Source organism: Gigantopelta aegis, chromosome 6, assembly GCF_016097555.1.
Source record: "Gigantopelta aegis isolate Gae_Host chromosome 6, Gae_host_genome, whole genome shotgun sequence".
NCBI lineage: Eukaryota > Metazoa > Mollusca > Gastropoda > Neomphalida > Peltospiridae > Gigantopelta > Gigantopelta aegis.
In genome coordinates, this window is record NC_054704.1 from 61,128,052 (window position 1) to 61,149,815 (window position 21,764).

Here is a 21,764-nt window from a genome sequence, read left to right on the forward strand (position 1 = left end):
CTGGTCCCCAACAATTCTCCTGGATCCGTGTGTGTGTGTGTGTGTGTGTGTGTGTGTGTGTGTCTTTCACATTTTTAAACATTATAAACATCAAAAAGCTTTTTTACATTACCTTTGTTTTGCATCCTCCTAGCCAAAGCAATAATGAAACCATCCGTTGAAGTATATTGCACTGGTAGCTTCGAATGAAACCAACAATGCAGAGAAGTGAACCAACAAGAGGTTTAGCAGAAATTATTGTTTTACCCCTTCTTCTCGTTATTGTTTTCCAGTTTTCTTTCTTCGTCAATGCAGCTATTATGATTTTAATCAAAGTGGGGCACAAATGCCATGCATCTTTTAAAACAATTTCCCAACTGAAGTTGGTGATGTCCTCAATCGCACTATTGTTTTTGTTTCCGAATGTTTTAGGCAAAATTGATTGCTTCTTTTCGTACAACCTCACAAATTACTCTAACAGCGGCCTTTTTTTTTTGCAGCCTTGCTGCTGTTGAACAGGCGACGGAATCCAGTGTGGTACTTGGACTTGCTGATGATGATGAGTGCCTGTCGCAGTTGACTGCTCTTCACAGATGTAGACACCTATATATAGAATTAAAGAATTAATAAAAACAGATTTGATTGAACATTGAAACAAATTGCTTGTCTCATATTAATACTGTACATAAAGCATGTAAATATGTTTTTAAATAATATACATTTGCACCCGTAAACAGAATGTCATTGAATAAATCATGTTTTGATAGAAAATAAATGGGTTCATCGAATTTTTGGAATTTAAAAGATAACCTGGCGACTTTTTATGCTCAATAGCAACATCTGCATGTCTGTTTTGAAGTTACACTAATCTAAAACTCGTAAACGTAACACACACACACACACACACACACACACACACACACACACACACAATATTATATTCACCTTTTCTCCAGGTGAAAAAGTCTTTGATCTACGACTGGTATGCCTGCTTGGCGTGTGTATCACTCTCTGTCGCTTTGGTGTTTGTCGGGCACTTGGGGTGGCTGGTAGTTTTGTGGCTATGTATGAGCCTGGTTTTTTAACTTTTCTAAATTTTATCTCCACAGTTGACAATTGTTTTTTTTTGTGTCCAAGGAACGAATCGTCAAACTACATTGGACACAGACGAATAATTCCTTTTCGGGAGCGACAGTTACATCAAAAACATCACTTAATGTCTGTGCAGCACTGGGCCCACCTTTGAATTGTGTACAAATTCCTGTTCTACGCAACCGTCCACTTTTATCCTCGAAACGTTCTTTACAGCATGCACATTCCATCGCAGAAACACAAAACGAAACTAATCCATGTCGTAACTTCGCTTGATATGAGACGGCCCCTGTAACTGCTGCACAAGGCGGAATCGCCCAGTGCGCGATCACGTGGTCTACGTCTCGAAATAGATCGCCGAGCTTTGCAATTGTTGCGACGGAGTGTCACGAAGCGTAGCTGAATGTGGGTGCTGTCGGGTTTCTTTCTGTAGTAAGTGTATTAGTGATTAATATGTGGATTTTTTTGTATCACTTAACTCGAAAATGATTGATGTAAAGGTATTTGACGTCAAACATAGGATTGTTGTGGTATTAGAGCGGGACTCGTTGCCTACCGTCTGGTAGTCAGGAATTGCCAAAAAAAGACATAGGTTGGTCTCTGACTGTAATGAGAGCGTGTTTATGTCCAAATGTCCGTCTAGCTCTCTTACAGTCAGAGTACTCGGGCTATAAAACGACAAACCTGATGGAATTCCATGGCTTCCCTCACAGAATGTGACTACGTTGACTTTAATGTTGTTGCTTGTTGACACCAGCAGAGATTAATTTAGCAAACAAAATGGTTAAAGCATGTTCAGTGATAAAAATCCTACATTATACTGTAAATAAAATACACAATTCCATCGTCTTCCATGAACCCCCCCCCCCCCCCCCCCCCCCCCCCAACAAAACGATTCATCCAGTTCTTGAATAAACTTTTATAAAGAGTATATTCCTTTATCATTAAATTTTGGTCTTTATTTTTCATTTAATCGTAGTTGCTTGGATATTATCTATACTTGTATTTATTTTGCCATACCACAGCTACTACATCTTATTTATTTTTTAATTTTAAAATAAGTTTATACTGCTAAATTACACACATATAATAATTATAATAAATAATTATAATATAGGCCTAAATTCTTGTTTAAACTTTTTTTTTTTTTTTTTTTTGCAAATGTGTCTGTAGCAGGCCTGCAGTAAGAAAATATAGGTCGTTCCTCCCTCGGCACCCCCCCCCCCCCCCCCCCCCCCTCTCTCTCTCTCTCTCTCTCTCTCTCTCTCTCTCTCTCTCTCTCTCTCTCTCTGTGTGTTTAGTATTTGGGTCATTCCACAGAAAAGGTAAAAAATTATGGATGATTTTGTCCCCATCTACTTATTCAGTAACAAATTACTTCACTTTTATCTTTTATATGAAATAAATATTGTGGATCATGCTTAGCAAGAACATAAACATTCATCATTTCAATAATAATTATTTCACCGAAACTGACGGTCAAAAACCAAATTTGTCCACGAAGTTACTGTCCCAAACAGTAAGTCTATACATACAGTCTGTTGTATGAACCAAATAAACAGGTAGTATTATTTTTCATTCAAAACCATTTTATTTTGGATTGTTTCCAGTGTTAAAATCAATTATATAAATGACACAGTTGTTGAAACTATAGAAATTATTTAGGATTTACTTTGTGTCCCCATTTATTATGTTCACAATGTTGTTATTTTATTTTAGACAAGTATAGTCAATGTGAGATACATATGGAATGTTTTTAAATACTCACCAGATGGCATTGCAATCCCTGTTAGTAATGAGAAGCATGGTTTTGATCAGATGTGACACATTTCTAATTTATTTTCAATTTTAGAAACGCGAGTCAGTTGTTCCTTTATTATATATCTGCAAGGTTACCAATGTAGTAATCCACCAATATACTGAATGAGTTTGACCATTATACCACAAAGTAGGTTAAGTATACCAAACCCTAAAACAAAAGCCTGAGTGGTAATATGTCAGACAAGCAAGGTCATAGGATGAGACATTTAAGAAAATGTCTACTATGTTACTGTCTGCTAAGTTACCTTCAACAAAGTAACTTAGTAGACCAGTGTTGGTAACCTAGTAGACAAACAGGTAGAAATGCCATCATTATATGGAGTTATTGCTAAAATGTTAATATTAAATACGTCTCCTACATGTTTATACTGAATAATAGTTTACCTATTTAAAGTGTAGTCCTAGAATATTAGCTTTACTGTAAATTTGTGACACTTTAGTAACATAGTGGACAACGGAGTAACTTAGTGGCCACACTGTCAGTATATCAGTTACCAGTATAAAACACATCACAGTCATCACATTGATTTATACTAATAGTTAATGATGGACACATACTTGTTTTCAGTTATTTTAATAAATACAGGTAGATTTTATTTAACTACTACTAGTGTACCAGTTAATTACTATATACTGTGTTTATAACATTTGCAGAGTGCCAGTAAAATTAGGATGAACTTTTTTATGTGGAACTAGGATAGTCGGAAGTCAGAGATGTGTCCCGATATATAAAACATTTTAAGGGTCAGGTGTTATGGTGTGCACTGTATTAATATTTCAATTTTGTGGTAATAATTAATGGTTATACATATAGCTGCTGTATGCACTATTGAGTTTATTACTAATGGCATCTTTTCAGTTTGATTTAGTGATATATATCCTAATGAATGAGTTCTCTACCTGGCACATGAAAGTGTCACCGAAATAAATAATAATAAATAAAAAATTAACAAACCAAAAATACCCCCCCCCCCCCCCCCCCCCCCCCCCCCCCCCCCCCCCCCCACTGAATTCTGACCAGGGGGATGCCAGTTATGTTTGTTCAGTAGCTGGCCTGTGCAAATGCAAATACATTCTTTCTGCAGAGTTCTTATATTCTAACTTCTGTAGTCACGTATAGTATCTCCTGTAAACCCCATCTTGTCACTGTATTATATTATGCATTGCATGAACCTCATATGCCGTTGTGTAACAGCCTGTGTCGTAATAAAGTTTCTGTTTATGTTAATTATGAAATATTGGCTAACACTACTCTTACTCAAACTACAGCACAAATAGCTCAAACAACACTGAAGTGACTCGTTCCGCCTAAATTATTATAATCCAAAGGTTGTAATAACCAACTGCGCAAGCGCGGCAACCCCCCCCCCCCCCTTGCCCCCTCCCCCCCCCCCTCCCCCGGTAGCTACGGCCCTGCGTGTAACAAATACATTAGCATATTTCCCTCGAACTGGTGATACATCAAATATCAAATGGAAAACCACCGTAAAAGGACCAACAATTGCCGCGCTTGCGCAGTTGGTTATTACAACCTTTGGATTATAATAATTTAGGCGGAACGAGTTATAGATGGATCGGAGAATCGCGACAATAGCCAAGCAATCCTTTTCTTTGCCATTGCCAAAAAACCTCCGGAAAGCATTCTAGAAACTTAAAGACAATTATCTTCTTAACTCTTTAAAGGTAGACTAAACTCCAACAAGAGCCTTGTGTGTTGGAAAGATGCATACCCGGACCACCAACACATACTGACACTTTAACAAATGAAAAACACGTAATTTTAGAATTAATAAAAAAACCGTGATTATTCCTGCTAACTGGGGGCAGCCATTTTGTTTCGTTTTTGTGACGTCCGGTGGTATAGCTTGGGGCGAAGTGACGTCGGCTCAGGTCCAACTCTCTATTATGCACAGTGTAAACAAATGCTCTAATTTACGACAAGGCGCTTCGCTTTCATCAACCTGACTTGTAAAACAACATAAATGACTTGATGGTATAATAAACTATTTAACTAAATATATTTCAATATAACGAAATGGAGTTATAGTATTTTTTTCTTTTAAAAAATCCAAAGACAAAAATACGTATTATTAGGCCTATTGGTAGGATACGTTCGAGCAAAAACGACCACTCACGATACCCAAGTGATAATTTTCTTTTCTCTGGAACTACGTAATTGGTCAGTTTTGTGTTTTTAGATGGGAAAGTCTACTTAATCAAGGGTTTTACAGAATTACTTACAGTAATAAAGCTGGTAAAGTCCATTACGATTTGAGGTTATCACACAGTACCCTGTGATCTTAATAAAAGAGGCACGTCTTTTTAGTGTGTCTAGACACAGTGTCTAGGGACCGTCTAAATATACACCTGCCAATCAAGAACCACAGGTACAGGCCACGGAAAGAAAAGACCAATTAAGCAAGAAAACACTCCGACTATTATTTCAGTACGTGGGTTAATTTATATACAAAATATAATACAGTTATTTCAACACTTTGACACTGGTGGGTTATTTTGTATTTAAAAATAAACCACATATACACGTTGCTGTGTTACTGGGATATATATTATTAAAGAACATTGCGATGCATCCGCAAAAATCAGGTATGTTTTGTTTCTTCATTTCGAAGACTAATTCCTAACGTGACACGTTAGGTATTACGTATCCACCAGCTCGCCAGTTTAACGTGCCCATATACCACTAGGGTTTCGAACACGCCCATCCCGAGTCCGACCTCCGATAAGATCGGTGGCCTGACTCGGGATGGAGAGGGGGGGGGGGGGGGGGTGTTGAAAATGGGCAGAACTTTGAAAATAGCAATTAGTAAAGAAGTTAATAGATTAAAAAAATAGAAGGTTACAAGCCAAAAATAAAAAAGAATTGACTGCTCGGCCGTATATTTATATAATTTGGAGCATTTTAGAATGACAGTCCAAAATTAAATAAGAGAAAGAAGAGAGGATCGGACTATTTAATAATATTTAAAAAAAAGAAGTAATTTCGACATACAATTTTGAATGCAGATCTAAAAGTTTAAAGTCCGATCGATATGTCCACGCGAGTGGCCTAGTTAAGGCCGTTTGGGTGCACAATTAAAGGGACGAGATGGGTTGCATCCCGTCAAGAAAACCCCTAGATTGACAGTCGATAGACGTTTGTTGAGGCCCATTTTGTAATAAACGACCAATTTTGTAATATGTACCCATTTTGTAATAAAAAACGACCCATTTTGTAATAAGTACCCATTTTGTAATAAAAAACGACCCATTCTGTAATAAACGTAGGTACCCATTTTGTAATAAAATAGGACCCATTTTGTAATAAAAAATAGCTACCCATTTTGTAATTTAAAAAAATGCCCATTCTGTAATAAAGGCTTAAAACGTCTGTTGAGGCCAATTTTGTAATAAACGACCCATTTTGTAATATATACCCATTTTGTAATAAAAAACGACCCATTTTGTAATATGTACCCATTTTGTAATAAAAAACGACCCATTCTCTAACAAACGTAGGCGTAATGGGGGGGGGGGGGAAGAGAAGGAACTGGTTGGAACGGCAAAAAGCCCAATTGATGTGTTCACCGAGGAGGTTCTATCCTGTTACACAAGTCCCCCAGGCGAACGTTCAACCGATTAAGCTAGATCCCGCCCCGATCATGATAGATAATACCACACGATGGGTTACGAAAAACAGCAAGGATATTTTATATGCACTTTTCCATAGTCAGGATAATACATACCAGGGTTTTTAGTATACCAGTTTTAAGGTACTGGTTGGAACAGACAAAAACCCCAATTTGTGTGTCCACAGAAGTTCGATCCTGCGACACATGCACCTCAAGCGAGTTGTCTGGAGTAATGGATGAACGGAAAAACTTAATAGGTTCACTTACAGAATCAACCTTAAGACATATTCGTACCCCTGACGAACTCCCAACCACTGAAAAAAAATCTAAACACAAAGTTTAAAATTATTTCAATTTGTATATATTTAACATCTATGTCGTATTCTGACGTTTGTTGAGGCCCATTTTGTAATAAACGACCAATTTTGTAATATGTACCCATTTTGTAATAAAAAACGACCCATTTTGTAATAAGTACCCATTTTGTAATAAAAAACGACCCATTCTGTAAAAAAAAATGTAGGTACCCATTTTGTAATAAAATCGGACCCATTTTGTAATAAAAAATAGGTACCCATTTTGTAATAAAAAAAATGCCTATTCTGTAATAAAGGCTTAAAACGTCAGAATACGACATAGATGTTAAATATATACAAATTGAAATAATTTTAAACTTTGTGTTTAGATTTTTTTTCAGTGGTTGGGAGTTCGTCAGGGGTACGAATATGTCTTAAGGTTGATTCTGTAAGTGAATCTATTCAGTTTTTCCGTTCATCCATTACTCCAGACCGCTCGCTTGAGGTGCTTGTGTCGCAGGATCGAACTTCTGTGGACACACAAATTGGGGTTTTTGTCTGTTCCAACCAGTACCCTAAAACTGGTATACTAAAAGCCCTGGTATGTACTATCCTGACTATGGAAAAGTGCATATAAAATATCCTTGCTGTTTTTCGTAACCCATCGTGTGGTATTATCTATCATGATCGGGGCGGGATCTAGCTTAATCGGTTGAACGTTCGCCTGGGGGACTTGGGTAACAGGATAGAACCTCCTCGGTGAACACATCAATTGGGCTTTTTGCCGTTCCAACCAGTTCCTTCCCCCCCCCCCCCCCCCCCCCCCCCCCCCCAATTACGCCACGACTGTTACATTATAATCTAAGTGTAGATATGTGTAAGAGAAAGTAACCTACATGAATGTGTTGTAAAAGCCGTAGCAGCTGATTAAAAACAGTGGGTTTAATCAACAACTACTTAAGCTGAAATACACTCAAACTAGTATCCGTCAAAAGTGATTTCCCACTGACACTCCCTCCCCACACACCCAGCCGCCCTACCCCATCCCCCACCCACCACGAGAAAGTGAACAATACACATAAAACATATGTGATCATTCAGCCGATGGTTGTGGAAGTTAATTCTACAATTATTGTGTACAGGTACTGTCCATTAACCGATTTACCGCTTACACTGTACTTTAGTTTGCCGCCTGACTATGTGCTCATATGCGGTCTTGAATGCATATATTATATATATATATATATATATATATATATATAACTACCCACACTTGCCTTTCTTATTCTTATTCTTCTTTTGTTATGGTTACCGGCAATATTAGGTATATATATATATTTCTTTCTAAACTTCTATGTACATTTGCTAATAATCCCATAAATATGAACATTTTAAATATATACACTGTAATAATATTACAGAATTTTAAATAAGATTTGATGTATTTGAATAAATTGCTGCACAACTAATTGAACGATCCCATAGATTAAAAATATACCATGTGAGACACTAGAAGTGTCAGGAAATGTTAAATCGTAGTAACTGAACATGAACTATCCCTTATGCATGACAATAGGAACTATTTAAGTTAATTCATAAATGTGCTAATAATATTTCGATAAGGAACATTGTGTATCAAAACCGGTTTATTTTTTACATAAATTATAAGCATGTACAGGTACTTCCTCCTGAAGTCAACACAATATATTATCATAAATGTATGAATTCACTGAAAAATAAACGTATGTTTTGAAAAGAACTGAAAAAAAAACCCCTTGTTTTCAAAACTATATATTCACAGAGACACACACAGATAAATACAAAGATGGACACACAGACACACAGAGAGAGAGAGACAGACAGACAGACTGACAGACAGACAGACAGACAGACAGACAGACAAGCAGAGAGAAAAAACAGACAGATAAGCAGAGAGAAACAGAGACAGAGATACAGATATAATGAGACATACAGAGAAACAGTGAGGGAGAGAGATAAACAGACAGACAGACCTGTATTGCAAAAAGAACTGAAAGTTGTTGGCCAAACTGTCATCGTTTCTAACAAAGGAAAGTTCTCCTTGAATAATGAAAATTTTCATGAAAAAAAACCGTTATCAAAACTATATATTCACAGAGACACACACAGATAAATACAAAGATGGACACACAGACACACACACACACACACACACACACACACACAGAGAGAGAGAGAGAGAGAGGAGAGAGAGAGAGAGAGAGAGAGAGAGAGAGAGAGAGAGAGAGAGAGAGAGAGAGAGAGAGACTGACAGACAGACAGACAGACACAGGCAGGCAGGCAGACATATATGCAGAGAAAGCAATATAGACAGAGATACAGATAGAATGAGACATACAGAGAACCAGTGAGGGAGAGAGAGAAACAGACAGACCTGTGTTGCGAAAAGAAAACCAAACTGTCATCGTTTCTAACAAAGAAAAGTTCTCCTTGAATAATGAAACTTTTCATGGGAAAAAAAACCTGTTTTCAAAAATATATATTCACAGAGACACACACGGATAGACAAAACAACAGACACCGAGAGAGAGAGGAGGAGGGAGGGAGGGAGAGGGGGGAGAGAGTGAGAGACAGAGAGAGAGAGACAGACAGACAGACAGACAGACAGACAGAGAGACAGAGACAGTAACAGAGACAGAGAGCGTCCGTTTGGTTGCGTAAAATTTATAATTTTCTTTTCCCAATACAACTTATTCTAACATTATTATTATGCAGAAGCAGGATGTCGTTAGAGGACTGCCGAGATAGAATAATGATTAGTGATCGTAACCACCATATGATGAATAATATGAATTTAAAAATGTAAGAAATTCGATCATTTCCAAAATATATCGTTTATGATAAATTTCCCAAAATATAACGCGGAAACAACCAACCAGGCACTGTACCATCTGCGGTTTTGTGAGAATAACTGTCGTATTCTCAGGCCAAGCCCACTGTTTTTACCCGCAATTCTAATTAATTTCTGAACACTTATAACTTTTTCAAGTGCGCCACATAAACGCAGTCGTTCAGCTAAGAAATCGTCAATATGTATTTCTGGTAAGAAAGATTCTGTCAGTTTTCTAAGCCCAGTGGATACCCTATTAAACGTTCCGAGCATGTGACAGTCATCATACATACACAATCTAATGATTTCCTTTAAAATCTCGTTTGGTAAAGCATGTCCGTCACCGCACTCCCCTTTGTTAGATGCATTAATTATACCGGTGTTGCTAATTAGACATTCCGTATCACCGTCAGTTACTGGTGTGGAATGTGTTACAAGAGAAGGATACTCGTGATCATCATCTAATATAGAATCATCGTCAGACTGTAAACGATGTATAGTGTCATGAACTATTTCGGCTGAATTACTTAAACTGACGTAATGTTCCCCGTGACCTTCAGCAATATGACCAAGAACGAGTGTTGGCAATGCTGAATTAAAATGAGTTGAGGGAGATAGTAAGGTTGTTGCATGAGGTCCGAGACTAGAAAATATTAAAATGTTCACAAAGAACAATTGCGCAGCTCGCTGCAGGGTGATATGATCACCAAAAGTACCACTATTCTCCATATTAGTAAGCTTATTAGCACAGCATATATACACAGTATGTATAAACGCACAAGAGAATTCAATTATTATATTCATCAATTACACGCTTTTGGTTTTCATGTTAGGTAATAATACAATGAAATATATAAACTAAATGTTACCTACATGCATAAAAGTATTACATTCACAAACAGTATAAAAGAAAAGTGACAACTAGTATGCTTTTAGACAAGAGAGTGCCTCAACTTATAATAATTTTTATGCCAAACTAATATACTTATCAATATTAATTAAATCTTTAATGTATGCTTCTTTAACATCACAAAGTATTTTAATCAGCTGTTGCTGTTCCGATAATTATGATACAGACTACCCACACAAGCTACTATTTTTGATACACAGCTGTAGAACATACTTGGTTCTTCATACCCCAACCGAATAGCACTGGTTGGAACAAGAAAACAATGTATATTTATAGGGTTAGCGTTAGAAATTTCGTATCCCAGGCGAACCATCGACCATCGAAATAAATCTAAACACAAAGTTTAATATTATTTCACTTTGTATATATTAAACAAAGGCCTACACCTATGTTGTAATCTGACGTTTTAAGCCTTTATTACAGAATGGGCATTTTTTAAATTACAAAATGGGCACCTATTTATTATTACAAAATGGGTCCGATTTTATTACAAAATGGGTACCTACGTTTATTACAGAATGGGTAGTTTTTTATTACAAAATGGGTACATATTACAAAATGGGTCGTTTTGTATTACAAAATGGGTACATATTACAAAATGGGTCGTTTATTACAAAATGGGCCTCAACAGACGTTGAAGGTGTAGTACTGTGCTGAAATACAGATCTTGAGAAGCCGGATCCGTCTGAACGAGAGAGAGTATCAGACTAGGGTATAGTCCAGTCGTCATGGGTTGGTATAGTGGCCCGACTCCGGAGGTTACGAGATGGTATCACTATAAAGCAAGGTAAGTCTAGAAAAAGAGTAGTAGAGGCCGACCCCGCTTCCTATTTCTTCTTAGAGTGGGGCTGTCGATCTTCCAGTCCTGCTAGGACAGGCTCGGACATGTAAAGACTAAACGCGAACAACCGTGGCGTTCTGCAGAATGGCCGTCATACGAGTCACGAAAAAAAACAAGTCGACAGTCAGACGGAGAAATGACGTGGAGGCAAGGAATCTCGCCAAAAAAGAATCCAACCTGGTGGTGCAGGCTGTCGAAACGAGAAGCGTTCCAGCGTTCAATCAGTTCCAATGGCCACATACATCCCAGTAGAAAACTTCATTTCGCTGACAAAAACAACGAAATGAAGGACCCCCAAGTCGAGCGCACGAAAGCGCGTGCAGTGTGCACAAGCGAAACAAACACGTCTTACCGCGTGGAGCTTCAGAGGGCGTATTCACTGGGATGGTACAAAATGGCTGCGCCCATTATATAAAATAGCTGTAACATTTAACCGTTTTATTAATTAACTATACAATTATACTGTTGATATTAAGCAATAATGTGCATTATGTATCGTTGAATATGCACACCAGTCCAAAAGCCTTGCTTTAGCAGTTTTAGACTATTAACTACTCAGTTGCACCCCCCCCCCCCCCCCCCCCCAAACAAAAAATCCTAGCTACGGCCCTGACACGTGCATATATACCACCTTTCAGAAAGTACCCTCGATTTTGTTTTTTACCTTCTATGTGGTTTAGATAAATAATCTGATGAGTAATTATCTAAATCTTAAAGTGCATACAGAACCCCTCTCAGAGACTGGACTAATATTAAATAACGACCACTTAATTTGCGGAGGCTTTGCATCTTGTTTTCTATAATCTAGTTTTCACGCACAGGGCACGCAGAATACATGCGAAGTAATACGCCGTCGAAAAGGCCCCAGCTATTATGGCTGCATGTGCATATGGTATACTGATCACGTAGACGGCGATGTTGCTCTAGTAATTTTTGCAAAATAAGAGATTAAACTCTCGGGAAATGCATTTCCTAAGCATCACGTGACTCACAAGGTCTCCACTTCCTATGTGTTTAACGCTATAGCTGGCTGATAGGGCGGCTTTAGGATTTACTGCGTAGTATACCACAGCACTGTCAACATGGGCTGCTGTTTGAGTCGACCAGGCTCCGACTACTTGATTTATATAAAGACTGGAGACAGGAAAAATGCTGGAACTGACGCTAATGTTTTCATAATACTTCACGATGACCAAGGTAGAAGGAGTGAAAAGATAACTCTCGACAACTTTTTGCGAAATGATTTCGAAAAGGGTCGCATGGACACGTTCTCTGTTCCAAGAAACAAGTTCTCTGCACTTATAGGACAGCTAACCAAGATCGAAGTTTGGAGGGACGATGCTGGCTTTGGTAGCGACTGGTATGTGGAGAGGATTATGATAGAAAATAAAGTAACCAATCATATCTATGTGTTTCCCATATTTCGATGGATTAAGCCTGATTATCACTACATGATCAAACATCTCGACACCTCGCTTCCACAAGAAGACGATAATTCAGAACAGAGGAACATGGAGCTCGTGGAAAAGAAATCGCTGTACCAGTTTGAACAAAAAATTCCTGGAATGCCTGCACAGGTAATGTACTGGAACGTGTTGTGTTCTTGGCAGTTTATTTCCCTATTCTGATTAAGATACCAAATTCCATAATATTGTCATTTCGCGACTACGCCCAACCTACTACCACTGTCCATAGCTTAGAGGTACTACCAACATTCCACCTTACTCAAAATCCTAAATCGACAACCCTCTGTTACATTTGATTTTTAATTATTTGTAATTTCTTTGGAAATAACTAATTGCGAATTTTGTAATTCTCCCATGGCATTAAACATGCTAGTGACTAGTGACTAGTACCATCACTACAACAAAGAAGACACCGACACCCATATCTGAAACAGGATCAGCGTGTCCGGTTTCTTCTCGTGTCGTTAGTTTTAGTGTCGAATAGACAAATTTAATATCACGATCAAACCAAATGGCTGTGGCGTTAGATTTGGGAAAGGGATCTCGGTTATTGGGTGTCTAACAAAGGTATGTCAACGAATAAGTGGAAAGTCACATTAAATTATGCAGCGCTGTTGACAGCGGAACTTTGTTAAGGGGACTTTTCCGCAAGACAAGACTTTATTTACACTCGGGCCGTTACACAACGGCATAGGAGGAATATATACATAAACATTTTGTTATATACACGTGACAAGATGGTTGACAGTAAATACATTAATTACAATACATTCACAAACACATACACAAACACATACAATCACGTACATCAATATATTATGTAATAATACAAATATTTAATACAGATATATGGGTATCCAAGTACTTATAAACGAATATATTGTTAAACTTGTATATGGTGCAGTGGATAATGATAATATTTTATTAAATATGTTTGGTTTTGATGGTGTTTGTAGTCAAGGGCGTTTGAATTCGTTGGCTATTATATTTATGAAATGTGATAATTTATTTAGGGTACTAATTCGTTTATTCTCCATTAGTTCTCTAAATTTATAAGTACTTCGTCGCGTATAATAATATGGGTATAGCAACTGGACTCTTGAATTATGGAAAAAATGGCAAATGAAAAGATCATGGAAATCGTCGCCAATGTCCATTACATTACATAATATACAAATTTTATCTTCTATGAGTATATTATTCCAAAGTCCAACACCAACTCAACGCGCTCGTGAACGCAAACGGATGGGTTTTATTCATATCCAACGGTCCGTTTTCACCAAGCGAACACGAAGGCGAAAAAGTTCGCTAAAGAGAACGCGAACCAAGTGATCAAACAAATCATCTGGGGCCGAATTATAATGGGGTGCATTATATTGATTTGTCGCCGGAATCACTTTTATTCTGAAGGCAAACTGGTGTCGTTCACGTGTGACCGATAATCTGGAAGCAATGTTGATAACCAAATAACCACGATATCCAAACGTCGTAATATGATATGATATATATATGAAACCCCTTTAACGTTTTTTTTTTTTCTCTCTCTCTCTGTCAAAATAACCACGTTTATGGGTGACGCGAGGAAGAATCTGAATGGGAGCGAAGGATGAATAATTGAAAAATGAGCGTTAATTTAATGTTATGGGAAGTGTAAATGTTATATTTATTTATGCAATTCAACAATTATTGCTGTAAGTGAATGTTTGAAAATGTGCAAACAACCTACCTGAAAAATGAGCAAACAACCGCCATGCTCAGAACCTGTTTCCTTCTAACCTGCTAACCCACTGCCATGCGCAGAATTCATTTCCTGGTGACCTGATAACACACACCAAAGACAAGGTTATCGCGCTACCAATGAAGGTGTTAGCAGAAAATAACAACAACACTTTGAATTATCAGGAAGGGGTTATCGGGTCATAGGAAGCATAGTTGCATAATAAACTAGTATACAACTCGAATAGAGCGCGTTGTACAAGTTCATCGCTGAGTGGGCAGTTCCTAAACAATGCTCCGATGTCAACAGTGCTGTTTAGGTACCTCAGGGGATCAAAATTCGAAATGTACCCACCTTTTCATCCCACAGTTAACGCTACCGGTACCAGCCCTGCCATTGGTAATAATGTGAGAGTGTTAAAGTCAATATGCCAGCTACTATTGTGTTTGAAACGTGCTGAGTACTAATAAAATAGAATGTTTTTATGCAGAACAAGGGCAGTCAAAGACGCTGAAACCGTTATATATAAAACGGGCAGCTTAACCCCCAGATTTTTTCTGATTTACTGCTATGGGTAAGGGACGATAGTATGTATAGTTATGGTGTATATGTTGATTGAAACACTGCCTGTAGCAGTTTTAGCCGCATAGTGTCGTCTATGTACACCCTACAGACCGCTGAACAGCGATAACTTGGTGCTGACACAGCGGTGTTCTAAAGCAAAGTGCCCCACTTAGGGCGTATTCACACTGGATGCGGGGTGCGATCGGTGCGGTTACAGATTTTAAAATATTATACATTATTTGTAATGAGTGCATTCACACTGAATCCGTCCGATGTGTGTTTACCATTCACTGCACAGATCAAGATAGATATTTACTGTATGATAACAAACCATAGTTATCAATTTATCAAAATAAAGGTTTGCTCCGTCTAAATTTCGAAACAGTAAATATCGCAAATACATAACTATTATAAATATGTTCATTGGAGTGAGCTTATTCATTGCGCTCAGAACGCAGCTGACGTGATTGTTCAGAACGCACGTGCCAACTGCAAGAGACACGAGAGCCGCGCTGCACGTACCACACTCAGTGTGAACGAGCCCTTTGTCCGCAATCCGTAGCAATCACTTTCAATGCAGATAGAATGAAGAGAATCCATTTCTGCGACTCTGTATGCGTGTGCGTATCTATGCATTACTAGAGAGGATTCGAACACCACTACTGCTACAAATAGTGAAAGGTCACTACTTTGAGTGTAGTTGGTGACGTCACAGCAATTTACTTCCCGCTTCACCTAATAAATTCCATGGCTAATATATAATGTAAAAAATAATAATAAATAACACTTGTGAGAATACCGCGCCGATCTGCGAAACTAGCTAAACGATTAGTACTGTTAGCGAGTTACCGGCCTCGGTGGCGTCGTGGCAGGCCGTCGGTCTACAGGCTGGTAGGTACTGGGTTCGGATCCCAGTCGAGGCATGGGATGTTTAATCCAGATACCGACTCCAAACCCTGAGTGAGTGCTCCGCAAGGCTCAATGGGTAGGTGTAAACCACTTGCACCGACCAGTGATCCATAACTGGTTCAACAAAGGCCATGGTTTGTGCTATCCTGCCTGTGGGAAGCGCAAATAAAAGATCCCTTGCTGCCTGTCGTAAAAAGAGTAGCCTATGTGGCGACAGCGGGTTTCCTCTGAAAATAGTGTCAGAATGACCATATGTTTGACGTCCAATAGCCGATGATAAGATAAAAAATCAATGTGCTTTAGTGACGTCGTTAAATAAAACAAACAAACTTCTTTGTTAGCGAGTTGTATGGGTTTTTTCCTATATGCAGCTGTTTAACCATAATTATAAATGTACGTAGTTACTTACGTGTAAGACATAAACAGGCTTAGTAAATTCGGCCCATTATGATTAGCTATCGGTATCCGTAACAGTAATGGTGTTATTGCGAAACCTGTCTATTAATTACGCACATGTATACGCATACGGACAACGGACAAATGGAAGTTAAAGCTACATTAAAGAGCTTAAAACGCTGGATTGTTTTGTTTAACGACGCCATTGATTAATTATTAATCATTCGCTATTGAACATCAAATATTAAGTCATTCTTACTCGTAATAGGCCTATTCAGGGGAAACCCGCTACAGACAGGACAGTACATGCCGTAGCCCGTGATATACCAGTTGTATGGCACTAGTTGGGACGGGGAAAACGTCAATGAGAGAATGGGTCTACCGCATGTGAGTGGCGACGGATTTTGTCCTAATAAATTCCACACATCTGTTCTGTATTTTCCAATACTGTATAACTAATTATTATTTAATCTTTAATTTAGTCTTTATACTTCATAAAATTCATATACACTGGATGCAATGAAACTTAAAACGTATGCGGTCAGCCGCAATAAAATAATTGGATATGGTGTATATGACCAAAACGCAGGCCGCAGACGCATCTTCACTGTTAACCCCTTAAAACCCCAAAACAAGATGGGCGCCATATGTTCTATAAGATTTCATTACTTCTCATCTAATTGAGATATTATAATCATCTCAGATTTATTTTTGACATTTGAAGCACCCAGTAGTACCATGAAAGCAAATTCAAATATGTACGATAAAGCCTTATATATATAGGAAAGGACAAGATCACTTTTTTAAGAACAGTCCAATACAATAAGAACCATATTGTCAGTTAAGGTGTAATGGCTAATAACCAAACTTTGTTAAGGGTTTATCTTACACAAACCATATATTTAACTATGTAACTAAATATTCCCACTTATTTACAAAATCGTGTATTTATTTTTGGTATTAACACACCTAATAGCGGGGGGGGGGGGGGGGGGGGGAGTGAGGGGAGTACTTGACCATTTGTTTAACATTGGTCCAGCAGAATGTTGATATAACTGGCATGATATAATGAACAATATGAATGCTACTGGACAACACTCGAATCAACTAATCAACTGGAATTATTGTGTTGTGGACTGAAAGTGGGCTATTAGGAAAGAAAAATGCAGAGAATGCACTGAGTGGGAAATGTTATGACAAGGCCATACAAGCCCACAAAATCACTGCTCAGGCAATGTGGCAAATACTTGTACCAAAATGTCTTGCACAATTGAAAAAGTCTAATACTGAACTGAAAAAGAATATTGAAATTGCAAGTGGCGAGGATGGAGTTACACAGCTCTTTGACATTCTGTCAACACCAAGGCTTAGCAATGCACTATCTCGGTTTGGTCAAAGTCATGCTGAATATCCACATTTTATGCTATGGTGGGAATATTTGCAGATGGTGAAAGTGCTGTTGATGTTTATCTGTGCTCCACGAGGTGGCATAAAGGAGCTACACCTCTTTGCATTCCGATGTATGCTTCCCTATTTTCACACATATATACAAACTATGCAAATCTTTAAATGTGGTATTATATACCTTGCTGAGCTGAATCTTTTGCCCACTGATGTTCTTGAGCAGTTCAGAGAGGGAAACTTTGTAGTGAAGGTGGGGACTTTCCAGATTCAACCAAGTAGATCTGGTCAGAGAGGAGGTGGAATAGTTGGAATAACAAAGACCGTATCCCCTTTAAGTAGATGGGCTTTATCCTGTAACCTACGAGCACATATTGCTTGAGACACTAGGCAACTCTATGATTTTGCACTCTGTGATTCATCAGTCCTCAAAGAAGCTACAAAGAGCCGAAGACAGAGAAATTGTGAAGATGCAGAAAGAGTTATGCATGTTCCGAACAATTTTGGTGTATTCCAAGAAGTTGAACACAATGATGCAATACTGTGCAACATTGCAACGAAGGATCAGGCAACAAAAGAGATTATAGTCGTTGCTTCATACAAAAGACAGAGAATAAAAGCTTGATTATGAGCTTGTGAGGGACATACTGATTCTTATTGGTGAAGAACATCTTACAAAACAGTTCAGAGTTCCTTTGCAAAAGAATAAGTTGCTGGCTTTTTCCATCATTTATGATGTTGCTAAGGTGGCTAATGAAAAGGGGAAGACATTAAAAGCAGACAGGTCTATTCTGCAAAGACTATTCATTGCCTTTGAAGCTGGTTGAAATGTTGACTTGAAAAAGGTACTAAAACACAAACGTATCCAAGTACGTCCGGTACTTGTATAGATGGATGGTAGTCTTTGCACAGGACAAAACGTGATGCTTATGGAAGAAGAAACAAATAGCATATCTTGTTCAGCGACCCTAGAAATTCCTAATGGTGCAACACTTATAACTGATGACCAGGCATTGGTTGTTGCTTCAGGCAAGCTGGAAAGTGCATTAACATTTGATGACTTTGCAAATATTTTTGTACAGGCAGTCCACCAATCTGGTGCAAATTACAATAGAATTGATATCCTTTTTGACAGATATGAACATCATTCTATCAAGTCAGGGATCATGGCTAGGAGAAAGAGAAATGCTATTCGAGAAAAGATTCAGTCAAGACAAATACCCCTACCACATGACTGGCCTGGTTTTCTATCCCACCAAGACAACAAAAATTGACTTAGCTAGAATTTTTATCAGGTGAGCTGATCAGTACATCCCCATCAGATGAGGTGATCAGTACATCCCCATCAGACAAGACTATTGTAGTTGCTGGAGGATTCACAGATAGAACAGATATCAGAAGCAACACTCCAGACATCAACATCACACCTTTACAAGGTTACCATGAGGAGGCTGATACTTTTAATTGTGCTTCACTTTGTGAATGGAAGTTCTGACTCCATTGTGGTTTAGGGCACGGGACGTAGCCCAGTGGTAAAGCGCTTGCTTCTTGTGCGGTAAGTCTAGGATTGATCCCCGTTGGTGAGCCCATTGGGCTATTTCTCGTTCCAGCCAGTGCACGACACTGTTATATCAAGGACGTGGCATGTGCTACCATGTCTGTGGAATGGTGCATATACAAAAATCTCTTGCTAAATGTAGGGGTTTCCTTTGAGACTATATGTCGACATTACCAAATGTTTGACATCCAATAACCGATGATTAATAAATAAATGTGCTCAAGTGTTGTCGTTAAACAAAACAAACTTTTTTATGCACATGGTTTAGACACCCCACCCCACCCCAACAGCTGAACTTCTTCATTTTCATGCGCTAACAGGTTGTGATATAACTTCATACCTGTCTGTTCACACCAAGCAAGCACAAAGAACTGCTTGATGGCACACAATGCATAATGCTGAGTCATTCATTTGATAGATCTATAAATCCTCCCTACAACAAGTGATGCTAAACAAAACACCAAAAAACCCATACAAACGGCTCATTATCAAACCAGTATTTGGCTTCAGGCCAGTACAGTCCTTCTAAATATTCTACCTACCACAACTATGGGATGGGAACTGAGAGATGACCAACTCCAACCAGTTTTAGTGTCCCTACTATCTGTACCAGCATCCTGTTTGCAACTAATTACATGTGGCTGCACCTACATGTGTTTCTCTCTCAGAAATGTAAATCCAGAAAGGCAAAACTGCCATACATTGGTGCTTGCAAATGTGCAGATGACTGCATGAACACTCAGGGTTTGGAGTCGGTATCTGGATTAAAAATCCCATGCCTCGACTGGCATCCGAACCCAAGTACCTACCAGCCTGTAGACCGATGGCCTACCACGACGCCACCGAGGCCGGTTTTCCTGTAAAATGTCAAAACCTTGATACTACATACTTTAATTTGTTTTCATTGGGTTGCTGTATGTTTAGTGTGTCAGAAAAATATCTTCGATCATTGTTATATCTCGATTAGTTAAGAAGTAATGTAATTTGAATGTTTTACTTGAATTTGATTTCATTGAACTATTGGGTGCTTCAAATGTCAAAAACAAATCTGAGATGATTATAATATCCTCAATTAGATGAGAAGTAATGAAATCTTATAGAACATATGGCGGCCATCTTGCTTTGGGGATTTAGGGGTTAAAAACACAGAATTCAGTTTGGTATACAGCATTTATGGAATCAGCAGGTCCTAGTCATATAAAAACGACTGTATACCATATTCTACCCAACAATGCCTTAACAAGTCTCAAATCTCCAAAATGTGCCTAGACTATTGTCATAGTGGCAAACTTAGTATATTCAAGTTAAACAAGAATCGAAATAGAACACTCAGCATGAACAACACTAATGACACTTTAAACAGTAAACCTGCTAAGAAGGATAAATAACCATTAACTAAAACCTGCCAACATCATCAATCAGCTGAACCAGCTACTAAATGGGATATGGAATATAATTTACAATACGTCTTAAGGGCGAATCCGATCTACCAACAACGATACGCAATATAATACGTAACAAATATGCCAGAAGCTTCTTAAACTATTATGGCATAAAGAAATAGTAGGCAATTAAAACCTATAACAATCAAATATCCATTCAGATGCATACGTAACCGATTTGAGTCGGGTCCTATAGCTTCTTAAACTATTACGGCATAAAGAAATGGTAGGCAATTGAAACCTATAACAATCAAATATTCACTTAAATGCATACGTAACCGATTTGAGTCGGGTCCCATATAAACCAGGTACAGCTCAGATCCAGAGACACACATCTGGCTGAGAAATAAATGACGGACCCACAGTGACTCATCTCTTGTTCTTGTTTTTAGGTCGACTCCTACTTGATCCCTAGCTACATCCACCCGAGAATTAGCTCCAAAGCAAAGTAGAAATCCTACAACCAGATTGTTAAACCACTCGGTTATACAAAACCCAATGGTTCAAAATAATCACGGTTATACTATTATGGTAATGTTTGGCCTACACTCCGTGCAATAATTTACATCAAATTCTTCTTTTTAAAATGAAATCATAGAATGTTTGAAACTTGTAAAAAACTATCAAATAATTTTCAGAACAATAAACAGTTTTAACAGAAAACATATTTACATTATGTTCTTGTCATAGATTAATGTCTAATCCTCTTTTTCTGCGTATCAAGGGAACCAAAATTCGGATTTTCACCTTAAGTACTCTGACAGAGATAGAAAATTATATATTTTCATAAAATCTAACTCCACCAAACCACCTTGATTTGTACTAAATGTAAATCTACATGTAAACAGGCCCCCACCAGAAAATACTGAAAAGA

At 38.1% G+C, this 21,764-nt stretch overlaps 1 protein-coding gene across 2 annotated transcripts; it reads left to right on the forward strand.

Moving 5' to 3' along the window:
* The first annotated feature begins 12,488 nt into the window (after window positions 1-12,488).
* LOC121376397 (allene oxide synthase-lipoxygenase protein-like) lies at window positions 12,489-21,397 on the forward strand. 2 transcript variants are annotated; one of them, XM_041504249.1, is made up of 2 exons: window positions 12,489-13,014; window positions 21,283-21,397. In XM_041504249.1, the coding sequence occupies exons 1-2, from the start codon at window positions 12,520-12,522 to the stop codon at window positions 21,340-21,342; spliced, it is 555 nt and encodes a 184-aa protein (XP_041360183.1). In that variant the 5' UTR covers window positions 12,489-12,519; the 3' UTR covers window positions 21,343-21,397. The 2 variants fall into 2 exon arrangements, with proteins under 2 accessions (XP_041360183.1, XP_041360184.1); XM_041504250.1 differs by lacking the exon at window positions 21,283-21,397 and adding an exon at window positions 19,026-19,553.
* Window positions 21,398-21,764: the final 367 nt, after the last annotated feature.

Coding starts and splice junctions, on each gene's coding strand:
- LOC121376397 (XM_041504249.1), top strand. CDS start 12,520: ATGGGCTGCTGTTTGAGTCGACCAGGCTCCGACTACTTGATTTATATA. Junction 13,015..21,282: donor TTCCTGGAATGCCTGCACAG/GTAATGTACTGG, acceptor TCTTGTTTTTAG/GTCGACTCCTACTTGATCCC.